This window comes from Nomascus leucogenys, chromosome 15 (assembly GCF_006542625.1).
Source record: "Nomascus leucogenys isolate Asia chromosome 15, Asia_NLE_v1, whole genome shotgun sequence".
Taxonomy (NCBI): domain Eukaryota; kingdom Metazoa; phylum Chordata; class Mammalia; order Primates; family Hylobatidae; genus Nomascus; species Nomascus leucogenys.
In genome coordinates this window covers 31,970,318-31,997,931 of record NC_044395.1, presented here as the reverse complement: position 1 = coordinate 31,997,931, position 27,614 = coordinate 31,970,318, and the positions used below count along the sequence as shown (strand labels likewise).

Below are 27,614 nucleotides of genomic sequence, written 5' to 3'. Positions count from 1 at the left end.
TTGGAGTTTACTAGAGGTCTACTCCAGACCCTGTTCGGCTGAGTGTCAGCAGCGGCGGCTGCAGAACAGTGGATTTTCGTGAGACCACAAATTCAGCTGTCTGATAGTTCCTCTGGAAGTTTTGTCTCAGAGGAGTACCTGGCCGAATGAGGTGTCAGTCTGTCCCTACTGGGGGGTGCCTCCCAGTTAGGCTGCTCAGGGGTCAGGGACCCACTTAGGAGGCAGTCTGTCCATTCTCAGATCTCCTGCTGCATGCTGGGAGAACCACTACTCTCTTCAAAGCTGTCAGACAGGGACATTTAAGTCTGCAGAGGTTCCTGCTGAATTTTTGTTTGTCTGTGCCCTGCCCCCAGAGGTGGAGCCTACAGAGGCAGGCAGGCCTCCTTGAGCTGTGGTGGGCTCCACCCAGTTCGAGCTTCCTGGCTGCTTTGTTTACCTAAGCAAGCCTGGGCAATGGCGGGCGCCCGTCCCCCAGCCTCACTTCTGCCTTGCAGTTTGATCTCAGACTGCTGTGCTAGCAATCAGGGAGATTCCGTGGGCATAGGACCCTCCGAGCCAGGTGTGGGACACAATCTCCTGGTGTGCCGTTTTCCAGGCCCGTTGTAAAAGCACAGTATTAGGGTGGGACTTATCCGATTTTCCAGGTGTCGTCTGTTACCCCTTTCTTTGACTAGGAAAGGGAACTCCCTGACCCCTTGCACTTCCCGAGTGAGGCAATGCCTCACCCTGCTTCGGCTCGTGCCCAGTGCACTGCACCAACTGTCCTGCACCCACTGTTTGGCACTCCCTAGTGAGATGAACCCGGTACCTCAAACGGAAATGCACAAATCACCCATCTTCTGTGCCGCTCACGCTGGGAGCTGTAGACTGGAGCTGTTCCTATTCGGCCATCTTGTCTCCACCTCACAAATTGCTTATATTCTCTATGCCCCTTTTTCTTCACTCTTAAAATGGCAATTTAAATGTCTATCTTATGGGCTTGATATAGGTAACAAATTATGTGAGAACTTCTCAGAAAATAATAAACATGATTATTCATAGCAATTAGATAGCTAGAAAGAGGGCAAAAAAAATGAGGTATGTCTAACTTTGGATGGGCTTAAGTAGTTGGGAATGAGGGCAATATGGGGAAAACGAAGAGTGACCACATGAGTTCTCTTCCTTCTCGACAAGTCAGAGTGGTTATTAGGGGATGAATGTACTCAGGAGGAGAGCAGCAAAACTGGGAAATTCTGGGTCCAGAAGAAGTTGAGATGTGAAGAAATAAGTTTATTTCATTATTTAGTTCAGCCTACTAAGTGTCAGAGGCTTCACCTACTTAATTCTCAGAACAAATCTAAAAGGCAGATATTGTTTTCCCTGAGAGTCAAAGAGGTCAATAACTTGCCTAAGATCACACACTGAGTCACAGAGCAGATTTTCTAACTTATCAAAATTGTGGACTTTGTATAACCAGTCACTGCCCAGAACTCTGCCTTTCAGGATATTTGCAACAGGTTGAGACAAGCCACACCTTCACTTCCTGCAATAGAGCAGACGATATATTCTGAAAGGCTATTTCACCATAAAACAACTACAGTCTTTTTTTTTAATTAGGTAAGCACTCAAATTACTTTTATCTAATAAAATAAGAAGGAATTTTAAGCGTTTGCTGTTTCATTTTATACATTATTTTTCCTGGGCCTTCATTTATAGGGTATAAAACTTTACGGAAACATTCTCAACTAACATTCTTATTAGATGTAAATGATTCGAATTACAAATAATACTAACCTAAGCATTGTCATTACTTTTAAAATTCAAGTTGCTCAAAGTTTTATTTTTTATTTAATACAAAAATGACCTGGTTCACACTATTAGCTGCCCAGCAAACTATTTTTAAAAATATTCTTTGTTAAAGAGCATATTAGAAGAAATGCTTTCCATCTCTTATTTTTAAAAAAAGATTCTGATACACATAATGAATCTAAATCAATATTCACAAGTGGTGGCTGAAATCCTGTCAACTTTCAGCCCAATACTATAGAAATCCACAGTTATAATGCATAAACAATGCAAAATTAAAGTCTATAATGGAAATGTCAACAAGTCATAACTAGTACACATTATTACTGATGAGTTCCACTATACTTCAAGCACAGTAGATGTGCATATCTGATAGACAGACTGCTTAGAAAATTAAAGCTATCAGAGCTACAAAAAAGAATACACAAATATGAACATAGCAATGCCAAAGCATTTGAGCCGTTAAAAAAAAGTGAATAATGAGGTCAAGAGATCGAGACCGTACTGGCCAACATGGTGGAACCCCGTCTTTCCTAAAAATAAAAGATTAGCCAGGTGTGGTGGCGGGTGCCTGTAGTCCCAGCTACTCAGGAGGCTGAGGCAGGAGAATCACTTGACCTGAGAGGTGATGGCTGCAGTGAGCTGAGATCATGCCACTGCATTCCAGCCTGGTGACTCCATCTCAAAAAAAAAAAAAAAGTGGATAAGATGTGATGTAAACATATCTGATAGTGCTTTCTGTAAGCCACTGTCCACTGATATATAAAGCTATGGTTTTATAATTCTTTTAAAAAGGAATTTTTCTACACTGCTGCATACAGTAATTTCATTGTACATTCTTGACTATAATGCAATCTTCAGATCCTCTTGCAGAGCTTGTATGTATCATCAGAATTTCTCCAGAAAGTCAGCTTGCCATATTTTCAGCAGCCTGTGACAGAAAAGAACTTCTTAAACATGGCACTGTAGAATAATAGGCTGATTAAGGACATCAAAATTAATTTCAAATGATGTCAGCTGGGGTGGTAGAGTAAGGACCTTCAAAATGTCCTTTTCCATAAAAACAAGAACATTGGCAGAAAAAAAAGTCAAAATCAACTTTTTCAGAATCCTGAAAATGAATCAACTGCGTACAACAATCTTGGCAGCAAAAAAAGTGGCTGAATGTTCAGAGAGCTGCTCAATGGTGGTCTTGTAAACCAACAACCCACAATTACAATGAAAACAAGCAACCTAGCAGCTGCTGGAGTCCAAATAAGGTAAGAGCTCTTTCAAAGCCCTATCCGAAGAACTGTCATTATTTGACCTGTCTGCTGGTTTCCTGGAAAACACCACTCACAAGGCTTGTTTTTATTTAATCTGACTCAGAACACACCCAGTGCAATCAACATTTTCCCAGGTCATTTGTCAAAAACAATGAGCAGTAGTTGTTTAACATCATAGCTGCCTGAACAGTTAAACATTTGATAATTCCAAAATGTAGTCATTCCACGTTTAGGAATATACCATAGAGAAACTCTTGCATTTATGTTTTGTAAGTTGGACGGAAATCTACCGCCTCATCTGTAATAGCAAAAGACCAGAAATAACCCAGATGGTCATTGGACAGTAGAGTGGATTAATTGTAGTATATTCATATAATGTTTTATAACTTTATTAAGCATTCAAACATATAAAATGCTACAACTATACTTAGTATTATCAAATATTACAAAAATAAAATATATATGAATTTTTTAAAGGGAGGAACTATTATCTACTTAAGAACCAAAATATGAGATATAAAAAGTACATCTGGGGAGATGAAGACCAGTGAAGTCTGGACTTGCTTGTGACTAGAAAGGTAGTTAGGATTTGTATATAAGACCAAGAGTGCAACAGTTAAGGAGAAAAGACATGAGGAGCAAATGTGCAGAGGGGGCCATTGGTATGACAGGAGAGATTCAATACAAACGTATCAAATCATTGCACAACTCTAACAGTACATTTATCAGTCACTGTTTATGTGTCAGTGATATAGATACATACATATATTATATGAAATCTCTAGCATTTAATAGCCATACTTCACAGATGAGTAAACCAAGATTCAGCAGATTAAGTGACCTTCACAAAGTGAGGTGGTCAGATGAGTAGCAGCACTGGTATCCAAATTCATCTTGGATACTTTGGTCTTTCTACAGTGAGTCTCAAACTGTAGCATGAATCAAAGTTACTCGGAGGGCTTGCTTGATGAAACAGACTTCTGTAATTCAATTTTAAATTGATTCAGTAAGTCTAAAATGGAACCTGAAATTTGCATTTCTAATAAGTTCCTGATTTGTTGATGCTCCTGGATAAGGAACCACATTAGGAAAACCAGTTTCATATGTAATTTAGCTGTTATTAAGGTACCCACTCCATCTTTCTTATGATTAGTGTTTGCATGGTATATTATTTTCATCCTTTTACTTTTAACATAAATGTCATTATATATAAAGTGGTTTTCTTAGAGACAGGAAATAGTTTCAGTCTGACAATCTCTTTTCATTAGAGTGTTTGGACAATTTATAATTAATGTAATTATAGATATGATTGGACTTAGATCTACTCGCTTGCTATTTGTTCCTATTCGTCCCATCTGTTCTTTCTTCCTTTTTCCTCTTTTCGTATCTTCTTTTGGATTAATAGAATAATTTTCAGTATTCCATTATATTAACATTATTGGCTTATTATACTTCTGTCTATTTTTAGTGGATTTTTTTAGAATTAAAATTTTTATCTCTATCTTTTCAGAGTTTACCTTCATACAGAATTATACCACTTCAATTATACCTATAAGAATCTCGCATCTATGTTTTTCCTCACATCCTTTGTGCTATTGTTGTCATACATTTATTTTACTTGTATATATTCTGTCAACTCCATAACACATTTTTCTTTCTTTGCTTCACATAGTTATTTTTAATAATTAAACATAGAAAACTGCCTTTTATATTTACCTATATATTTACTCATTATGATGCTCTTCGTTTCTTTGTATTGATATGTTACCATTCGTTATCATTTTCCTTCTACTTGAAGAATTTCCCTTAATATTTCATGTAGTGCTTTGTCTTCTGACAATCAATTCTCTCAATTGTTGCTTGTCTGAAAACATCTGCACCATTTTTTATTTTTAAGGTTATTTTCACTAGATATTGAATTCTAAATTGATAATGCCTTTTTTCTTTCAACATATTAAATGTGTCACTCCATTGTCTTCTCTCGATATGTAAATATATATATATATTTAGAGAGAGAGGTTTATTTATGTAAATATAAATGTTTATATAAATTTTATAATGTTTAATAAGATTATGTTTATATAAGATTACATTTTATAAATATAAATGAATCTCTATAAGTATATATATATTTCTCTACATATATAGAAAAAAGTCAATAAATGTTTCTAAAATATATATATTTTAGAAATATATTTATACATAAATATATTTCTCTCTATATATAAGACAGGGTCTTGCTCTGTCACCCAGGCTGGAGTGCAGTGGTATAATCATGGCTCACCTTGACCTCCCAGGCTCAAGCAATCCTCCCAACTCAGCCTCCCAAGTAGCTGGGACCGCAGGTGTGTGCCACTGCTACTGGCTAATTTTTTGTAGAGACAAGGTCTCCCTATGTTACTTAGGCTGGTGTCAAACTCCTGGGCTCAAGCCATCCTCCAACCTCAGCCTCCCAAAGTATTGGGATTAGTCAAGTGATTTACAGATCAGTTTGATCTTTTCAAAGTTTGATTTTAAGTTTTTTTTAGGGTGGGTCTAGTGTACCCTTAACTGTAGGACTAAGTGAGTCCTACTATTAAAGTGGCTTCACTGATTTCCCCAGGTGTTAAAAGATATCTTGCCATTCAGGCTGGATGAAATTCAAACCTCTCCTAGCCCTATGTAATCTCTGGGAATTGTTCAGTCTGCAGTTCCTTGGTGGTGCATATGCAGTTTAGTATTCATCAGCAGACTCAAGGGGACTTCTCTCCCAATTTCTGGAGTGCATTCTCTATGTAACTTCCTCCTCTTCCTTACTTTTCCCTGAAAATTATAGCCACCTCCTCCTCCCTGAACTTTATCTCTATCTCTCAACTCAGTGAGACCACTGCATTCTGCTTGGTTCCTTTCCCCTGTGCTGTGTCCTGGAAATTACCTACAGGTAGAAAGCAGGGAAGACTTGGGGGCTTGCACCATCAATTTTCTTCCTTCCTGGACTATTTCCTACACTACCTAGTGCTCAACGAATGAAACCATCTTTTTCATACATTTTGTTCAGTTTTATAGTTAATCACAGCAAGAAGCAAAATCCAGTACTAGTTACTGCAATATGACCAGAAACGAAAGTGATCCTGGGATATTATATTTATATACTAACACAAAAAGAGACAAGAGCTTAGATTTTAATCCTCATGGACTGGGAGCTGTCTTGCATAAATCAGTAAATCCTTTTTCTGTGGTATATTATGACCTCCTTAAAATATTTTGGTGTTCCTATACCATAATGCTATAATCTAGAAAATCACCCCAGAGATGATACATATTGGAAAGACTATTACTTATGGTCCTCCTAAGATATCCCATTAACTTCCAAGTTGCGACCTTCTACCTACACACTAAACACTCCAACATTTTAATTTCTGGTTCAGACACTTTTATTGGGCCTTGACCCCATCCCATTACCTACTAGACATCTCCCCCTGGCTCCCCAGTTTCAATAGACCTAGTTATTTCCTTTCCATCAATCACACCACCATCTCTTCTGCAACCAGATTTTTCTTCTCTATTCAAAGTCACTTCTTAAACCAGATGCTTAAAAAAATCACCCTATATTATTCCTTTTCAGCCATACTCCATATGCAAAGCAGTCACCAAATCTTGTTATTTCTCCCTTCTAGCTGTTGCTCACATGTCTTCCCCACATCTATAATTTAGGTTTCTGGTATTTTTTGCATGGACTAGTACAGTACTATGGTAGTTGTTCTTCTCTGCACATTGCCTTAATTACTTCTGACCTATCTTCTATATTTCCATTCAAAAGATATTCTAAGATGCAATTTGGTCTTTATCCCTGTTAAAATCCTTTCAATAAAGCCATATCATTTATGAGATAAACGTAAAGTTTCATGACAATAAATTTTGTTAATGACCTGGTATCTCCTTCTCCTCTTTTCCCTTTTTATTTTATGCTCCAATTTTACAAAAATATTATTTTAGTGAGTCTTTGAGGAGGCTCCATTTCCACCTGGAATCCCTTTAGCTACGTCTCCACCTAACAATTCCCTCCCATATTTTAAAAACACATCTCAAATGTTGTTTCCCATAGGAAATGTTCTGTGGCCCCCAAATCTTTTTGCAGAGATATAATTACACCTCTATTTTGCAAATGCTTCTATTGATCTACTTATTATATTGCATTATAATTTGTTTATATGTCTTGTTTGTCTTTACCATATTTTGTGCCTTTGAAGACATAGATTCCCAGTCATCTTTGAATCCCCCATGCCTATCACAGTGACTCAAATCTAGTATCAACATCAAAAATGTGAATCTGGGAAACTTTATGCAGTCCAAACATGGTACATCCTTTCCTTTCTTCTGTAAAGGCACAGGGTTCCTCACTATCCTATTACAGGATAAGGGGAGAGGCAGAATCAGAAAGACGAAACTACAGTTCTGGAAGGCTTGAGAAATTGTCCACTAATTTAATGTTTTTTGTACTTGTAGTCCACAAGGTAGACAGTCATGTTCTCTTCCTTGTTGACTGATTTGTGCTAAAGTATAATTTTTTAAGGCTAAAAATATGATTTTATGCAAGTATGAAATGAACTTGTTAAAGATATTCTTTAACTCACTAGTAATGAGGGAATCAGTTCAAAGAAGGGCCTGAAGAACAGATATATATATACAGTAAGGAATGCTGAAAGAAATTTCCTAATGATATAAATAGGTAATATCTTTATAGGACAGTAAAATGTAATGTTTGAGAGTATCTCTTCTATCTGGCACAAATCAATTTTATCCCTAACAGGTAAGGTTTATTTGCATTGATATAGAACCTTTCATGTAACTGTCAGTTCTCTATTTCTACCCTTAAAGGTTTATAAACTATTCTACCCAATAAAAAGTCAAAGATGCATACCCTCATAAAATCAGTTACTCCAGAATATTAGCTACACACTGTGCAGCCCTTAATTGTAAAGACACCTGTAATTTCCAAGTCTTGAACATTTTCTTTCCTTACATCAACGAAATAATACTCCTCCATTTCCCAGAGAAAAAGTGATATTCCCCAGAAGGGACATACATGCAACTCTTAAGACATTTTGAAGACTTTTAATTGAAAAGTAAAAATGCAAACCTTTATAGAGTGAAATGCCAGAAGTTTTAGCTTTAACTTTTTCCACTTTATAAATCTAAAAGGCACAATCTTGTGGTAGTTAATAACATAGATTCTGGTGTCAGGCTGCCTGACCGTGCATCACAGCTCCAAGGCTACCTGACCTAGAGCAAGGTAGAAACTGTTGATGCTTTAGTTCTCTCATCTGAAAAATGAGAATGACGATACTTACCTCATGTTTGTAATCAGGATTAAATGAGCTATTTTCATTTTATATTTTGTATATATACAGCCTTGGAACAGTGCCTGGCACATGGTTAACATTATAAGGATTTGTTTAACAAAATTCGAAAGTACACCACGGGTAGAAGAAAAGGAAGAAAGGTTCACATTTAAGTCTTTGAAGACATATTTATGAACATTCATGATAGCGACTCTGGACTTTTATTCCTATTCAGTCGTCATTTAAGAGAAATGCCTCCCTCCTGAGTTACCTAAGGCCAAAGACAATTCACGCAGATACCATTCAATTTTCTTTTGATGCTGATTCTGGAGGGAATTTTCTTCTTTTGAGGGAAATCCAGCATTTAGTAACCTGTGGGGAATAACATTTCTTATAGTGGTGAATTGATTCTAATCTTTGCAAAGACAACTCTAATAATACTGAAGGAGCACATACTTGAGTTAAGAACGGATCTGAGCACAGCGGCTCATGCCTGAAATCCCAGCACTTTGGGAGGCCTAGGTTGGGGGTATCACTTGAGGTCAGAAGTTCAAGACCAGCCTGGCCAACATGGTAAGACCCCCGTCTCTACTAAAAATACAAAAATTAGATGGGCGTGGTGGCTGGCACTTGTAATCCCAGCTAATCGGGAGGCTGAGGTGGGAGAATCTCTTGAACCCAGGAGGCGGTGGTTGCGGTGAGCCGAGATCACGCCACTGCACTCCAGCCTGGGTGGCAGAGTGAGACTCCGTTTCAAAAAAAAAAAAAGATCTGAGACATGAAAGACAAAGAGCTCTATCTCCCTCTAGATACTTTCTGAGCCTCATATTTCCCCTAATTTCAGTTCATTTCACTAGCCAAAAATGATCATCCAGCTTGAAATGGACTTGGCCATTTCTGCAAACTTAAGTACATCAATCAGCAATGATTTACCAATGAACTGAAAACTGAAAGCATTCCACAAACCCGTAAGCTATAAGTGAGAGCTCTACAATGTATACAACCCAGAAAATAGGGGAACTATGTGTCAGGGTAGTGGAGAAAATGGACACAAGACAGGCCACACTGCCAGAATGATGTGCTTACCAAGCATTGTGTGGTTTTTCACAATAAACCTATGAGGTGGGTACCACCTAAGTTTATTTCCTCCTAAATTTAAGGAAGCTTAGATTTAATTGCTTGTTAAGGTCACACAGCAATTACACTGTGAGACTTGACTGGATTTTACCAGAACGGGAAATTCCCATTTCATCCCTTCTCTCCAGTCTTGTGTCTATACTCTATAAGTACTCCTTGGGGTCATGTGTAGCCTAGAGGATGTTTTTTTGCCTTGAGACCAAGGACACAAGTGGTGTTACCCAAGTGACCAAAAGAAATCTAAGCTTTTTTTTTCTACTTGCCATATTTCTATTCATCTCTTGATACAGTCAGAGAGACTTGTTTTTATTTAGGAGTAGGTTCAGAGTTATTTTCAAAATACACATTCTGTTTCTCAAGAAAAATATATTAAAAACCAAATGATTTTTTTTTCAGTTTTTTTATTTGAGCCAAAATATATATACTTAATTTTAGTTATGCCAGAAGTAATTATAATTTCTCAGTCCAAGGATGTTAGGAACCAACTTACAGAGCATGCTCCAAAAAGAATTCTCTTGGCCTTTGAAGGTATCCATTTTCAAACTTAATAGTAGAGTCAAGCAAGAATTGACAATTAGAGTTTTCAAAATTGAAAAATATTATATATTTTATATAATCATTGATATATAAAATATATATATAAAATAACCATATCTATGGTTTACAGATTTTATTTTTATGATACATATCTCTAAGTAGTGGTACACTGAGGACATAGCAAATATGCAATAAATACTTATTAAACTGAAGTGAACTAACAAAAACCATTAATCACACCATTTCTAACAATCAAACCAGCTATTGCTTTTCAGTGTTTTGGTGACACGTTGGAGTAGGAAGTCATATTCAAATTGGTTAGATCCTTGGAAGAAATAGTAGTATTCTGAAAATGAAAACAAATTAAATAGTTTAATTCCCTCCCTGTATTTCTTTACAACAACAAAAACAACAACACAAATCTCTTCTCATAGATTATCTATAATAGATGACCTATGGGCTGTGGTTCATGCCCTTAACTACACACTTTGAGAGGCTGAGATGGGAAGCCTGCTTGAGGCCAGGAGTTTGGGATCAGCCTGGCCATCATCACAAGACCCCATCTCTATTTTTTAATCAAAAAATAACAAATAAAAAAAAGATGAGATGTGATTCGAGAATATAAATGTTGAGGGCCCTTGGTGTCATGCCCCCAAAACATCTACCTACAGCCAGTCATACTCCAAGTGGAGGACTCATGAGACAGGATATTGGACCCAGCTAGGGCACACAGGGGCTTTGATGGAGGAAACAACACTGGGGAGGGGAGGGAATACAAACAAAAAATCTTGGCCCCATGAACAGTTGCTTAGGCTGGTCTTGTTTGAAGACATACGATACAAACTCAAGCTTTTCTTAACCCACCCTCAGTCCCCAGTCCATGAGGGCCTGTAAGGGCAGAAGGGACCACAGGAAAGGTCAAGAGTGCAAGGTGTAGGAAAGGGTGAGACTCCAGACTGCCTGAGTCTTGGCTGCCGTGTGCTCGCTTGCACATACTGTGTGGCTGATGTGGTAAAAGGAAATTCCAGAGACTCAGGTACATGAGAAATAGGAACAATCACATTCCCTCTGTCTGCCAGACAACCCTGGGAATATACCACTTGTGCCACCAGCTCCTGCTCATTGTAGCTCTCCTATTCAGAGCCACATACAGTGTGAGTTTTTCCTTGTGGCCCTGTGAGGAACTGCAGAGACCTGTCCCTTTCCAATTTGGAGCTCTATTCTCTAATCTTAGAGGATTTATAGTTTTGAAATGTTATTTCCAGTATCTTCATGGTTTCCTCATCTACTTACTGTTTTTAGAGTAGAAGACTGCATCAATTTTAGGCCCAATTCCTTGGAAGTTCTTGGTAATCAGTTTGGGATAACCAGGGTCCATCATCTGTGTCCTTTCATTATACCTGAGCAAAGAAGTAACCAGCAGGAACTCAATCAGAAAGTGGCTTTCCTGACATGCACCACCAACCCACCTTCTCTACTGAAGAGCTCTTCCCCAAAGGACTTAAGATGTTCTGATGAAGAAAACCAAGGACCTAAACAGTTCACTGATTTCCTCTAAGTCCCTATAGGACTCAAACCTATGCTTCCTGACTCTGGTTAAGTCTTTTTCCCATAATACTTCCACTAGTGCTTGGTCCTGCTTTATCGAGTCTGGCATAGAAGGTGATTTGGCTACCGCACAGGCCCCAGTGACCAATTCTTCAGTTGCCTGTCATTGCCTTCTTTTCAAAGCTATTCACTGAGACAAAAATATCCATTTCCCCTAAGAAGATAATAAACAGGTCAAGGGGCTAAGAGCCAGGGAACCAAAGGGTTTTATACACACATGTTTGAGAGAAATTGAAAATAAACACTTTTGTTTCTAGGCTATATGGTCATATCCTAGTTTCTCTCTTAAATTCTCTTTTACCAGCAAGTGAAAAGAGCTTTGTGTCTCTCTAGACTTCCAAGTGGCAACTGAATCTAACTGTTACCTTGTTTTTATCAATTTGGTTCTCTAAATATTTATGGCTTGCTTAGCACTCTCTCAATGGCCTTTAAGGGAAAAATCCTGGGCCAAGTAGGAGCAGAAAACTAAACAGAAACACTGTTCAGAGTTGAAATGCCAATGTTCATAATAACAGGCTACAGCAAACTACGCCCATTTGTGAGCTCTTTGGAATGTGTTATTTGCTAAAATCAAGTTTTGTTTCTCAAACAGAGCTAAGGGCTGGTGGACAAATTCAAGTCATAAGCATCCAGTATTCAACTGGAATTAGATGTTGAGTTTTAAATGCTTAAGAATAAATAATAGTTGTAAATGTAAGCTTAACATATATGTTATGTCTCATGTCAACCAGGCAAGCAATCTAGGAAATGACTGGCTTACTCAGAAGAAGGAATAAAGAATCCCCTCCCTCTTCAAAATGTAGACAATTGAGACAACAGAGGCAGACACTCAAATGAGCTCCTATCCTCACTTGACCATATGACTTTCTTTTAAGGAAGACCTTGCAGGACCTCCTGACCTCCTGTCATTTAGAGGATGGTTTTCTCATTTTGTCTTTTGAATCCAGTGATTACAGAAAGGAATCTGGAAATCCATAACCCTCGAAACTGACTGCGGATTAAATACGTGGTCTCATACATCTATGACACTATTTTCCAATGTGTTTCCACTATGATAATAAGATGACATTTAAAGTGTTTTTTTTTTAAAAAAAAAACACACATTATCTACTATTTCATGTATCAGAAACCAAAAACACAAAGAACTAGGTTGACAATAACTATTTCAGTCCTATATTCTCTTAATCTCTCTCCCTGGAAGGTCAAGGAGCTTTGGGAACTTGCACAGAAAATGTGCCTTCTAGAAAACCTCACTCCATGCCTGTTTCACAATCTGAGGGGTCAAATGACCAGCCATTAAAACTCACCTCCAGTACTGGTTACCTACGAAGAAGTAGGTCCTATAAAAACGTGGGTTAAAAACAGCTGCATCAATTTTTTTCACAAAGTTAGGAAAACCAAAAGAATGTATGCTCTTGGGATAATTTGGCTCTGGTCTTAAATTGCTAATTAACCAGTATTTGTCATCTGTAAAGACAAAGAAATAGGGTAATTTGAATTAAATAGAAAGAGTAATAAGAAAATATTGATTTACTATAAACAACATAATTCCTTTCCAACAGTTATAAAATGTATTGCTTATTGATCTTAAACATAGTCTCTTTTCTATGGTTCCTATGGTTTTTTTTCACAAGTACTACTATTTTATAGTTTACAAACTTTTCCCAGAAGTTGTATGTATTACTTAGGTATTTAGGCTATTTTAGTTTACAGTTCAGAGCGAGCCACTATTAAGAAAATCAAGAGTGCTTTCTTGGTCTATATCTATTAAAAAATATTAGTCTCTTCTCAATTTATTCTCTTCCTTGAAGTAAACTCAATGGCAAAACTAAAGATTAGAATTACCTTTAAAAAGAAAAACTTGATTTCTGGCTTCAATTTCATAAGCAGCTTCAATGCCAGATGGCAAGGTTGGCCACAAGGAAGAAATTAAATTAACACTGGTCTTTGGTCTCTCAGAAACCTTCATCCAGAAGAACCTGACATGAAAGACATTTGACACATGTTAAAAAACAATGTAGACTCAAGAACCATGGCATGTGAATGGGAGGGAACTGTGAAAAGACCCAATGTCTCTTTCCATTGTCTTCACATTCTGTTCCATGGATGTCTGATGTTCATGGATCCACAAGAAAAGAATATCAATCAACTCTTTGATAATAACAATGACTTTAACAGGCAATCTGGTATACAGAAATACCCTGGAGCTTGGAATCCAGGGATCTAAGCTTCTAGTTTGACCCTAAAATCCACTCGCCAGTTTTGTAACCTCAAGGAAGTCACTATCCTCAAGTGTCTCAGTCTTATAATCTCAAAAATGGGAAATATTTGTCCTACTTGACAAATGTTAATCTTCCCAACTGCCCCTCCTTACCACCAATATCTGCTTTAGTCTGCGTTCTAAGAAAGATACCATAAGTTATCCTGGAATTCTCTCCTCCATAACCAGGAAATCAAGTCTCTTGCATAGGAACTCTTTTTACAGTCTTGGTTTCAGACCTCACCATTTTTATCTATGATTAAAATAGTCTGGCTTCTGTTTCCTGTCTTCTAAATCCCCATCCCAGATTCCTACTGCAAATCGTTTTTTACACACCAGTTTTCTAGTTAAAACACAAATGTAATTACACCTGTCTCCTGCTTCAAAACCTTTAAGATCTCCTCACTGCCTACAGAATCGAGTCCAAGTTCCTGCTTACAAGTTTCATCTACTTCATTTTCAATTATTTTCTACTGTTTTCTGACAAAAAAAATTTAAGGCAGAAACTTTAATATTGATTAGATATGAAAATGATCCTACCTGTCTTTGAAGAAAAAGATCTTATCTCCCACTCTAGTGACAGCATCAAAACTCAAATTGGGGTCACAGAGAGCTGGTTCTGAATTGTCAGGATTTGGCAAGGGTTGGTTCTCTTTTGGGTATCCTGAAAATACATTTCAAGAAGCATTAGTAAACAAAATCTGCATTTTAGTTCAGAGGAGGAACTGTTATGTTTTAAATACTCAATTTTCTTAATGAACATTGCATCAAAATCATTTTAAGCTTTCTATAACATTCACAGGAAGTATAAAGTAAGGTTTTTTTTCCATATGGTTGCAATATGGTGGAGGAAGAAAATCTGATTATCTTTACTTTCCTTTTCCAGTTATAATAGATTGTTTAATGTGTGGGCCTTCATCAGTAAGGCCATGGTATCTTGGATAGAAAGAATACCAGACTTGAGGCCTCTGGTTCTGCCTCTGGCTCTGACATTAACATACTAGGTCTCTTGTTCTCATCTGTATAATGAAGATAATACCTGTGTCACCTGCCACACAGGGTTCTCAAGCGGCTTAAAATAAAGACAGATATTATCATTTTATCCAAATATAGATATTGTTAGACTATTCATAAAAGTGAATATCTTTATATGGCAAAATGATAAAGAAATTCAACTCACCATAGAGGGACTGAATGCCACGTATGTCATCAGCAGAGAGGCGAAATGTGTTGATGTCAACATACTTGTAGGTGGGGAACATTATGGCCTTTGGATCACTGGAATGGCCAAGACCTAAGGAATGGCCAATCTCGTGAACAGCAGTGAGGAACAAGTTTGTGCCTAAGAAGAAACCGATCAAAAGACAGAAAGCTGTGAAATGCATTATCATCTTGGACAATAACACAATATCTGACACAGTGAAAAAGAAAGATTTGACAATCTTTTACTTATTTCTCTACCCTTTTGAATTGGGTTTCTCAATCTCAGCACTTCTGACATTATAGGCCAGTAGTCTGGGCTGTCCTGTACATTATAGTTGTTTAGAAATCTCAGGTTTTACCCCTAAATGCAAGTAGCAAATCCTTTTTAGTTTTGACAACCAAAAAATGTCTCCAGACGTTGTCAAATATCTCCTTGGGGACAAAATTGCCTCGGGTTAAGGACCTCTGCACTAGTAGACAAATGAAATATATTCTGTTGTAAAAATTCCTAGAATAACTCACAGCTGCGTTCAACAGTTTTCATTGCTCCTAAATAATTCTCAACTTTCATGACTCAATTCTGTTTTTAGTCTTCATGAAGCTTTACTAGATATAGAAAAAAATGTCTTTAGCAACCGTCTTTTCGTAAACCCAAATATAAGGCTATCATTAAGTTTCAGGTACTGTGAGTCACTGAGAAATGTAACACATTATGTCTAATTATCATACAATTGAAAGGAAGCCACTGTGCTCTCCATTACGGATGAGGAAAGAGTATTTATAAGATTAATCAAATTAAATGCTTGAGCCAAGATTAATGTTTCTGCTTTTACTACACATGATTCTAAATAAAATTAAAGAGTCTATATGACTCAAGGAAAGAATATAAAAAACAAAAAAGAGAAAAAATAAATAATTCTTAAAAGTTTATACTTGTAATTTAGACATATTTGGACTACCAAGTTACAGTGTTTCCTGTCTTTTTTTTTGAGCGCCATTCAGACTTCACCATTTTTATCTGTGATTAAAATAGTCTGGTTTTGTATCTGTCTTTTCTTTTGAGTCCCATAAGAAATCCTTGTTCATTTTTGTGTTATGTCCTAGAGAATGCACCTTTGTAGGTAAGAGAAGAGAGAGGGGTGTGTCCCTTCTCTCAAATTTCTCAATTTGCAGAATAGTTTAAATTCCTAACTAACATTTTTGTTTCCTAGTCCAATGCCTTCATTTTTGTCTTTTTCTATGACAAAATTGTAGTTCAGAAGAACTGACTTGCCCAGAGTCACACGTCACTTAGCTGCAGAGCCTGGCCTCGGAATACTGTCCCATACCCAAGTGCAAAGAGTCTACACCTCTCTCGGGGAGTGTCTAGATACAAATCCTTCAAGAATTTTCTGTATCATGGGTCCAGTAACCTTCCCAGCAAGAGTGGGAAGAGTAAGCAAAGTTTTTACAATTTAGCCTTAACCTGAACTATTCTCAATTCCTATAATATGCCTATGAGCCACCACCATTGATCCTCATCTGGAAATAATGGGTTTATGTTTGTATTCTGTTTCTCACTAGATTGTGTGCTCAGGGGTTGGACTGTGTCCTTTTCATCTCTGTACTCAAGTAACCTCATCACCCAATACCATAATAGAATAGGTCAGCAAGCATTGACCTATTTGTTTATTTGATTTACTGGGTGAAAGAAAACAGGCTGAGGCTGGATGCGGTGACTCACACCTGCAATCCCAGCACTTTGGGAGGCCAAGGCAGGCAGATCACCTGAGGTCAGGAGTTTGAGAGCAGCCTGGCCAACATGGTGAAACCCCGTCTCTACCAAAAAAAAAAAAAAAAAAAAAAAAATTAGCAGGGCGTGGTGGCCAGCATCTGTAATGTAATCCCAGCTAGTCAGGAGGCTGAAGTAGGAGAATTGCTTGAACCCTGAAGGCAATGGTTGCAGTGAGCTGAGATTGCACCACTGCACTCCAGCCTGGGCAACAGAGCAAGACTCCATCTCAAAAAAAAGCAAATAACAGCAACACCAACAACAACAACAAAAACGGCTGAAAATAAGCCTTTTAAGTTATAATTGTCATAAATAACTTCACTTTTTGAAAGCATTGAATCAATCCAATTAAAAAATAAGGCAATATGGACAGATAGAAAATACTGGGTTAAGAGGTAGGAATGCATATTCTGGCCCAGCTTTACCACAAACTAGCCACTAACCTTCTCTTGGTCTTAATTTCCTCTACCTACAGAAAGCTGTATTAAATTACTCTTCTAAGGTCCATTAGAATTCCAAAACATTTTTTTGAGGCTAACTAGCACACATATCCCATTTTAGATGAAGGAATTACAATACCCCAAATAACCTTGGATAAAATTTAGGCACATATAACATGTCTGACTGAGGATTTGCTGTTCAACAACTACCTAATCCTACATGATCTCTCTTTTGACAATACAAAAGTCCTCTTCTTATCAAAAACTTTATAAGCCTTAGGCTATGTGTTAGACTAAAACAAATGGTCTTTCTGGTGGACATAGTATTTATAAAAGTATTGCCATCCAACTTGTGCAATATCAGCTAGAGAGGAGGATGCTGAGTAGAGAATATTATTGATGACTTTCTCCTCATTTACTTTCCACACGAGGGAGTCATAGAATCTAAAATTTCCAATAGAAAAATTAAGAAGGCACTGTCATGATGGTTAGGGTTTTCCCATGCTAGTGATTCCCCTAAATAACAGGGGAGTTTAATTAACCCCATGTCAACTATCTGAGGGGGATGGTAAGTTACAGTCATTATGTAAATGCCCCCAAGGTATTAAATGTTCAGTTGGGCATTCTGAAATTTTTATCCCAAGACCACATGAAAGTACATGACTGTATAATCTTGTGTTTCTCTATAGGGATACCTAGATTCTCTATAACTTTTTCTTTCTTGGTCACTATGAATTTAAGAAGTTGTCAGCATATTATGAATCATACAGATGACGATCTTATCCTCTAATTGTTGGCACACACAGAATTAGTATGTGTTTGCTTTTGAGTTTATGGATTTCACTAGGTCAAAAACTTATCATCTAGGCTGGGCACAGTGGCTCACACCTGCAATCCTAACACTTTGGGAGGCTGGGACAGGAGGATCTCGAGGCAACACAGCAAGATCCTGTCCCTACAAAAAATTAAAAAATTAGCCCAGCGGGTAGCGCACACCTGTGGTCCTAGCTACTAGGGAGGTTGAAGTGGGAGGTTTGCTTGAGCACAGGAGTCCAGAGCTATAGTAAGTTAGCATCATGATACGTCATGCCAGCCTAAGTGACAGAGCAAGACCTTGTCTCAAAAAATAAAACTTACCACCTAATTAACAGCTTTTACCTTTTCACATTATGCTTCTTAAGGTTCCTATGAGCTTATGCTAATGAACTAGCTCATAGTTCATAGCATCCTCATAAATTGTTAGAGCTGATCTTCAAGATGATCTAGTTTAATATCCTCAATTTACAGAGGGTGAAGTTGAGACCCATACAAAGTGTTAAATTTGATTTAGAGGCAAAATTATAATCAGAACAAGATTTTCCATCATATAATCATTTGTCAGAATGTAATCTCTCGAAACCAGAATTTTGAATTTGTTAGGGTTTTTATTGTTTTCCTGTTTGCTTAGTTGTGGTTTTTTTTTTTTTTTGCCCACCTTCGGAATGTGTAGTCCAGAATTCATCATCATCAAAATGTGCATCCCCTCCAATGCCAGATCCAGGTCCAAAAGCATGGGCTAGGATTCCACCTTTGCCATCAAAAGCATGGAAGTCTCCATGAGCTTTTGGAAAAGGAAAGAAAATTAGTCCTTCTATACATCCTATAGATCATGCCAAATGACGAAGATGAAGTACAAGTTCCCTACCTCCACGTGCAAAAACCACCAAAATGTCAGCCACGCCTGTTTTAATCTTGCTGAATTTCAAGGGGGTAACATTACTCCATACTTGGAAAGCTTTCCGGATTGTGTTGTCAACATCCTCACGGTTCATGTCAGGTGTGTAATTATTGATTCTTTATCAGCAAAAAGAGAGAGAAAAATGTATGGAAGGCAGTGTTAATTTTGTCTTACCACAATACTTCATTTTTGCTAGCACAATTGGAAAATGGATCATTTCATAAATCAAGAGTCCAGATTTTAAAACTTGCTTCATTAAGTACAGAAACATTTTTTCATGGACAGCTTCCTCCTTAACCAAAATCTAACTTAATTTCTTCCTATTTAAAACTCACAGATCATCACTGTGAAGGATTTGCTTTCATAGAAGTTATGCTTTTTGCTCCTGCTCCCAGGTTCTGCATTTATCCATCTTGGCTACTCTATAAACTTCCCCCTGTCTCTTATTTATAGTAAATTATCTTATTTATAGTAACTTTAGCTTAATTCTCCTTTTATTTGCAAATTTTTTTTTGAGATGGAGTCTCACTTTGTCACTTAGGCTGGAGTGCAGTGGCACGATCTCCGCTCACTGCAAGCTCCGCCTCCTGGGTTCGCGCCATTCTCCTGCCTCAGCCTCCCGAGTAGCTGGGACTACAGGTGCCCGCCACCATGCCCAGCTAATTTTTTTGTGTGTTTAGTAAAGACAGGGTTTCACCATGTTGGCCAGGATGGTCTCGATCTCCTGACATTGTGATCCACCCACCTCAACCTCCCAAAGTGCTGGGATTACAGGTGTGAGCCACCGTGCCTGGCCTATTTGCAGCTTTTAAGATCTGCTTTGGACTGACAAGCCAAACAATTCTCCCCTGAGTGAACAATTCTTCCTTCTAGAGAAAATGAATTTTAACAGAGATAGCATTAACAACTGAGGGAGGTTACTTTATCTACTTCCAGATTTAGGGCTGTCTAACTGGTTCAGGTTAGAAGTCAGACCTATGGGAAAGTAGAAAAATACAGGGCGACATACACCAACATTACCTGTAGGTGATATAATGTTTCCTCCACACGGGCCTCCCTGACATTTCCCTCAAATGATGGACATCGGGGACTCCACATCGAGGTGCGTGCATCATCTCCAGAGTAGCTGTGTCCAGTTGCCCAGTCACTTTCAGCCCCAAGAACTGCTGCATTTCCTGGATTTTTTCCTTCATTAAGTTTCCACTATATTTCATTTTTGTCATTGAAAGTTTGTTCATCTCAAGGCCATAAAATCTTTCTAAGTATCTCTGGAAAAAAAAATACATTCAGCAATGCGTAATTATGCACAGAAAAGTTTCTTTTGGGAGCTCCACATATATGACTCAATTGCACACTGATGCTTTTGGACCAGGAATTTTGCACATCTTACTTACAGGTTAGATTATTGTTGTTTGACAATTAATTATAATCAGGAAAAAAATCTTAATTTTTTGTACTATCAAAGACATGTCAGCCAGGAGCAGTAGCTCAGGCCTGTAATCCCAGCATTTTGGGAGGCTAAGGCAGGAGGATTGCTTGAGCCCAGGAGTTCGAGGTTAGCCTGGACAACATGGCAAAACCTCCTCTGTACAAAACATACAAAAATTATCCCAGAGCATTGGTGCATGCCTGTAGTCCCAGCTACTCAGGAGGCTGAGGTGAGAGGATCACTTGAGCTTGGGAGATAGAAGCTACAGTGAGCCGTGATTGTACCGCTGCACTCCAGCCTGGATGACAGACACAGACCCTGTCTCAAAAAAAAAGAAAAAAACAAAGACATGTCATAAACTATTAGCTAGATTTATTCCCGGAATCCCAGTGGAAGTATCTTTTTTAAAACGTCATTTATTCATTTTTAAGAGACAGGAGTTTCTCTTGGTCACTCAGGCTGGCCACAGTGGTGCATACCTGTAATCCCAGCAGTTTGAGAGGCCAGGGTGGAAGGATTGCTTGAGCCCCAGAGTTTGAGACCAGCCTGGGCAACAGGGTGAAACCCTGTCTCTACTAAAAATACAAAAATTAGCCAGGATTGGTGGCACAAGCCTGTAGTCCCAGCTACTTGGGAAGATGAGGCAGTAGGATCACCTGAGCCCAGGAGACAGAGGTTGCGGTGAGCCAAGATCATGCCACTGCACTGTAGCCTGGGTGTCAGAGTAAAACCCTGTCTCAAAAAAAAAAAAAAAGGAAATAAAAGGATACATGAATTATTAATGTTATTAATATAAGTTGGGACACAAATTTCTTGCTTAAAAACTCAAAGCTAAACAAAATGGACAACTATGATAAATTCAATGTTAAAATAATCTTAGAAAATATGGAGACCAAACTCTTTTAATTAAGGAAAAGAATTTAAGAATTGAAAAAAAATCCATAAAAAATGCTATAAAGATGGGCCTGGCATGGTGGCTCACGCCTGTAATCCTATCACTTTGGGAGCCTGAGGCGGGGGATTGCTTGAGCCCAGAAATTGTGGATGAGCCTGGGCAACATAGTGGAACCCCATCCCCATAAAAAAGAAAAAGAAAAGCTATAAAGATATATCTGAGATGACTGAGGGTAAAGAGAATATGCTTAAATTATCATGGAAGCCTGAAGTGGTTATATTAATCCTGCCGTTGTTCAGATCTCAGATTATTAACTGGCATTTAATGATTAGTGTAAAATACCATAACAGAAGTGAACTCCAATTATATTGAATGGAAATTTCTTGGCCAAAGGTTTTTAGAAGAAGAAACAAGTTAATTTGCCAATTTCACAACACTCCTTCAAAACCAATACCTCTTTTTAATATTCCTCTTTGGCAAAGAAAAACTTAATACTGAAAGCAGACAGCCTCCTAGAGCAATTTTCAGCTGATACTTAAAAGCAAACAAACAAACTGGTTAATGCAATTAAATCTTAAAGACAAACATCAAGCTCGATAAATACTGTAGTGTCCATACTTACTTCACCAAATAGCACATCATTTTTTTCCAGGCTTGTAGAGCTGTTCAGGGGAAGAGCTCCAGAAGCAGTGGCCTGCAGGAGCAGTATTAGAAGAAACTTCATTGTAAACTTCTAAATGGATCAACTCAGTTTACTCTGTTCCTTTCTAGCCTAAGTTCCTGAACCGTTCCTCTTTATATAGCCCTTAGTCCAGGCTCTGTGAATATGAATCCTATGAGTGACTCATAGTTGATATCATCCCTTGATTTATCTCAAAAACATGCAAACAAAAGCATGACCTTATTTAGACGACAATGGATCAATTAGCATCTAGTCCATCACTCAAGCAATTCAGAGTATGTACCTTCAAAATTATAAATAGGCCCCTACTTCCACCTATCCTACGAAATAAGCCCTTGTAAAAGAAATATCAAGCAACTAAAAGAGAAGGAGAACTTAAAATATATTTTCTTAAAGCCTGATATTCTCGATTTTCATTATAATACTTTCCTTATATTCAGTATAGATAAAAAAAGTTTTTAAAGTAAATGTTGAAAGATTAGATAAAATCCCTTTGCTGCAGTACATGAGTGCTCTCTAAACGGAATCCAGCTCCCTGGAGAAATGTGATACAGAGATTTTATATGTAGCAAAACAAAAATTTGTAATATCGTGATACTTCATTGTTTATTCCATGTGTTGTATGGCTCAGATCCTGATTCTGTAACTTAACATCTTCAGACATCTAAGCTGAAGCTCAGTCCCAACTGGGTACCTGGATAGATTCCAGAGGCAAACTTTCCCTACATCCTAGATTGTCTAGCATTGGTAGGATGTGGGTTAACTCTTTTCAACATTAGCAGATGGGAAAAGTTTGCCTCTGGAATCTATCTGCCTATCACCTCAGCTTCTTTCCCTCTTGACCTAATTGTCCCATTGCACAGAATCTGTCTCTTACTCAATAGAGAATATTTAAGCGCTAAAAACTTTTACAAGTCAGGGAATAAAATTTCAAAGGTAGAACTGCAAGCAGTGGTGCTGCAGTGTGAGGGTAGATTCTACTCAACACCCCTTCAAATCACATGATAAGTTCACTGCCTCCTGATTGTATGGGGACGGTCTGGACGGTGGGGTAGGGTGCACGTAAAAGCGTGTTAAGATTTAGCCATTGCTCTTACCCGCCTCAGTGGCCTGGGAAACAGTCTGCTGGCTGCTTGAGTGAGGCTTAAAGAAAAGGAGAAAAATATAGAAAAAAATAATTTTCCAATTTAAAAATTATCTTGCCGCACTCTTGCAGAGAACTATGCAGATTCTTGCTGGTCTGTTCTCCTCTCTCTAGCCATTGATTTGTTTTCTCTGTGTCTATCCAACCTACAAATACAGCTGCTCATTCTGCTGTGAGAATGTCACTTTTTAATGACACAAAGTTTAACAGACTTGCCTTCTGTGATCTAAATAGTATCTCTAAATCCAGATCACTTGGTTTTATAAATGTTTTCCAGAAAATTGTTATCAATCCTCTGGTGAGATGCCACATCAGACCAGGTGAAACTGGTGTCGTGGGTCACTTACTGATCTGCTAGTGTAGATTACAGGCTACTCCATTAAGATGTCCATTCTCAATGGGGGCGATATCACCCCAACTGGGTGAAAAATTGGTCATCAAAGGCAAAAAAATATATTTGTGTGTATAAAAGACAGATATGCATACAGCACATGAGCAGATATACAATTTATCTCTGCTATTAAATTTTTATGGGGGAAATCTCTAAAGTGTCTACAAAGCCTCTTTACCAGGAGTAGTAATAAATGTTGAGAAACCCCGATCTATGTATTACAAAGGAAACAGAACTAAAATTTATGGAGAGGTTGTAACAGCTGCCAGCAGTTTCATGCACCATCTTATTTAATCCTCACAATAGTCATTTATAGATGAGGAAACTGAACTCAAATAACTTACCCAAAGCCACACAACTAGTAGGTGGCATAGCTGAGGTTTGAGACCAAATCTGTTTCCAAAGCCTTTCTGCTTCCATTAAACCAGGCTGCAAAGTCAAAGTCAGTTCAGAGATGCTTGAGTCATTCTCTCTGCCCCCAGATATTTACCTTGTTGCTGGAGAGTAAGAACAGGAAAATAAACAAATCACTAACAGTACATATGTATATGTCATCACATTGTCTCTACCTTATGATGTACACATAGGACAAGTTAATTTGTCTATGTCAACACAACTGGCTAAGATGGCTCCAAACATTATGCTCCTCAGAGGTGCTCTGGGCCAATTCCTGGGGAGCCCTAGCAGCTGAAGGCACCTTAGCAGCAGGGCACTGCTCAGGCCATGGCAGGGGAGGAGATGGCAGAAGTTTATCCTCCAGAGAACAGACGAGAACTGCTACCACCCTGGGGAACCTAGATCCACCTACAATATTGCTAGGACTGTCTGCTTACTCCTGGCACCTGCAAGAGCAAAGGGGATAGCATGGCTTTAACTAAAAAGCAAGAAAGTATGTATCACAGTATTGTTTTTGTAGTGTTTGCAGTAATAAGATACTCATAGAACTTGGAAGGGTGGCTTACAACTGTAGTCCCAGCTACTCAGGACGCTGAGGTGGGAGGATCTCTTGGCCCTGGAGTTTGAGGCCAGCCTGGGCAACATAGCAAGACCCTGTCTTTAAAAAGAAAGATATTCATAAGAAGACCCAAATTTGAAAAAAAATCAAAATGACAAAATGAAATGTGTTGTAGCAACAAGTCAGGATAGGGTCAGGAGACCTCCCAGATGTCTCCTTAAGCAATTCACTTCCCTTTTCTGAATTTCCATTTCTTCATCCATAAAAGGAAAAGGTGAACTAGCTGAAGTTTTCTTCCTCCATGGACAGACTCTTGGCGTGTGAAAGGGATTTCTTTGTATATCTTGGAAGAATTCTTCCCTTCTGGTCCTTGCTGATGACATACTTAGATTTGCCTCTGGATTCCTGGGGATGATACCACAAATGACTTCAGGTGATTGTATCAGGGATATATCCTGGAATGTCTGTCTGGCTAAAGAAGGAAAAACATAATAGATGCTTTTGGAAGGTTGGTGCTACAAAATCTGCCTTATGATAAGGAAACTGCTCTCAGCGCTTTCTCACAAGAAACTCTGAAGTCAGCTACTTTCTACACTTTCATAAACGTGCTCTTCTTCACACAGAGCATTGACAATGATCCCTTGATTCTTGCCATGTCTTTGCTGGGACCCGCAGCTTCCAGTCTGGGCCTATGTCAGAATCATCTCATAGCTCCTTTCTACCACAGGAGAGAGATCTGGGCAGATAGTTGATCTCCCTTCTCATTCCCTTTACCAACCTCTTTTAGAGGCTTACCTAAGAGTGCAGTAAAGGAAGATAGCAATCATTGACCCCTCAAAGTGTGTCAGGCCGTAGACTAAATACTTTTCCCTATTATTTAATGGAATTATTGTAACAACTCTTTTCCAGTAGCTACCATTATTATTCCAGTTTTACAAATGAAGAAATTAAGTGATAAAGAGCTTGAAGTGATTGCCCAAGGTCATAAAATGTCGGAGCTAAGATTCCAAGGCAAGTCATCTTGAGCATAGCTTTATTAAGCAAGTCACTTGAGCATAGCTTTATCAAATCGAAGTGGAATTCTTTTTTGCCCAAAGTGGTCATCTTGACTCCACGACCTTAGTTTGTAACCATCTCAGTGTTCCATGGCTGCCCAAGGGGTCTTGATCTCCTCATACTTGACTATCTGGGACAGTTGGTAAGTCAAGGCCTAGAGAGAATCAAAATTTGAGTGTAATATCCTATTTTTATTTCCAATGAGGACATTCTTTCACTTCTTTGTATCTTTAGCAGCTTTTTTTCTGTATCTTGCATCCTACTACTCTCTCAAGAGACTTCCCGCCAATCTTCCAAAAACAGGTTCCTTCCTGCGTGTTTAAGGCCAGTTCTTGCTTTCAGTGAGTCTTAGGAACACATCCTCCCTGTAATGACTGTTCCACAAGGGAAGTTCACTCCTGATGTCCTTTGGGCCCTATTGTCTTGCTAGATTCATTCATGCATGTTAACCGAGCACCTACTAACTTCAAGGTAGTTCTAGGCACCAGGAATACAGTGGTGGAGAACCAGAATCTCATCTGGCTGCAGACTTAGATGCACGATGTTCTCCTCTCGGGCTAAGGGGAAGAGAATAAATATTAGTGAGCAGCAATAGTATGTCCTAGTATTTATAATACATTGCCTCATTTAATCATCACTAAAGCATAAAGAGACAAAGGTTACTTATTTTTTTTTAGAGATGAGGTCTCACTCTATTGCTGAGGCTGGAGTACAGAGGCACGATCATAGCTCACTACAACTCCTAGGCTCAAGTGATCCTCCCAACTCGGCCTCCAAGTAGTTGGAACTACATGTGTGCACCAGCACAGGCAAAGGTTATTATCCTTATTTTTTTAAAAGGTGGAGTTTCCCTCTGTTGCCCAGGCTGGAGTGCAGTGACATGATCTTGGCTTACTGCAACTTCCACTTCCCGGCTTCAAGCAATACTCCTGCCTCAGCCTCCCGAGTAGTTGGGATTACAGGCACACACCACCACACCCAGCTAACTTTTGTATTTTTAGTAGAGACGGGGTTTTACCATGTTGGCCAGGCTGGTCTTGAACTTCTGAGCTCAGGTGATCCACTCGCCGTGGCCTCCCAATGCTGGGATTACAGGTGTGAGCCACCACACCCAGCCATTATCCTCATTATCAAAGGAAACACCAGAGGGTCCTAGAGGTCAGATCACAGAACTTAAAAAGGTAGGGTTTGCAGGTGGATGCCAGGGACTATGCAGAGGGCCTCTTTTTCTTCTACTTGAGAAGAGAATTATTCTCCTGGAGTCCCAGCCTCAGAGAAATGCTGGGGAAAAGTCACATTTCTTGCCTCGGCATTTATGACCCTGAGCACATTATTCACATTCTTACTTCTTTCCAAGAGCCTAAATCCACTAAAGTGAATACAGTTTAAGAAGGGAGTAATTTCTCCTGAAGTGAGTTAATAGAGTGGTGGGAGAGTCCATGGGTTCTGGGTGCCAGGAAGAACTGAGCCCCACTCTATGGCCGCACTGCAAGGATGTGGTGGGACCACAGAAGGAATCATCACAGGATGCTGCAGGGAAGTGAGATGCAGGGCCTGGTGCCTCTAACTTCCATGAACCAAGTATGCCACAAAAGCAGCAGTGAGCAGAACTGAGAAGATATGCAGGCTGGGTGGACCAGTAGGGAGGAGATGGAACTCCACATGATTACGGCTGAATTTCCTTCCAACTAAAAGGGATGGAGGCTCAGAATAGAAGTTAAATTTTCAGGAAGTGGCTGGGCATGGTGGCTCACTCTTGTAATCCCAACACTTTGGGAGGGAGAGGTGGGATGATCGCTTGAGGCCAAGTTCAAGACCAGCCTGGGCAACAAAGGGAGACCTTATCTTTATTTTTAAAAATGAAAATAAAATTTGGCCAGGTTTGTTGGCTCATGCCTATAATCCCAGCACTTTGGGAGGCCAAGGAGGGAGGATTGCTTGAGCCCGGGGGTTTGACACCAGCCTAAGCAACATAATGAGACTTTGTCTCTATTTTAAAATGTAGGTGTCAGCCAGAC

At 38.7% G+C, this 27,614-nt stretch overlaps 1 protein-coding gene across 1 annotated transcript; it reads right to left on the bottom strand.

Moving 5' to 3' along the window:
* Nucleotides 1–10,290: 10,290 nt before the first annotated feature.
* Nucleotides 10,291–22,138, bottom strand: MMP12 (matrix metallopeptidase 12). The gene is made up of 10 exons (XM_003253054.3): nucleotides 21,991–22,138; nucleotides 20,065–20,312; nucleotides 19,012–19,160; nucleotides 18,802–18,927; nucleotides 15,094–15,255; nucleotides 14,454–14,577; nucleotides 13,499–13,632; nucleotides 12,961–13,120; nucleotides 11,339–11,445; nucleotides 10,291–10,391 (listed from the first exon to the last, which is right to left on the bottom strand). Exons 1-10 carry the CDS (start codon nucleotides 22,090–22,092, stop codon nucleotides 10,291–10,293), a joined length of 1,413 nt encoding a protein of 470 aa, XP_003253102.2. The 5' UTR covers nucleotides 22,093–22,138.
* Nucleotides 22,139–27,614: the final 5,476 nt, after the last annotated feature.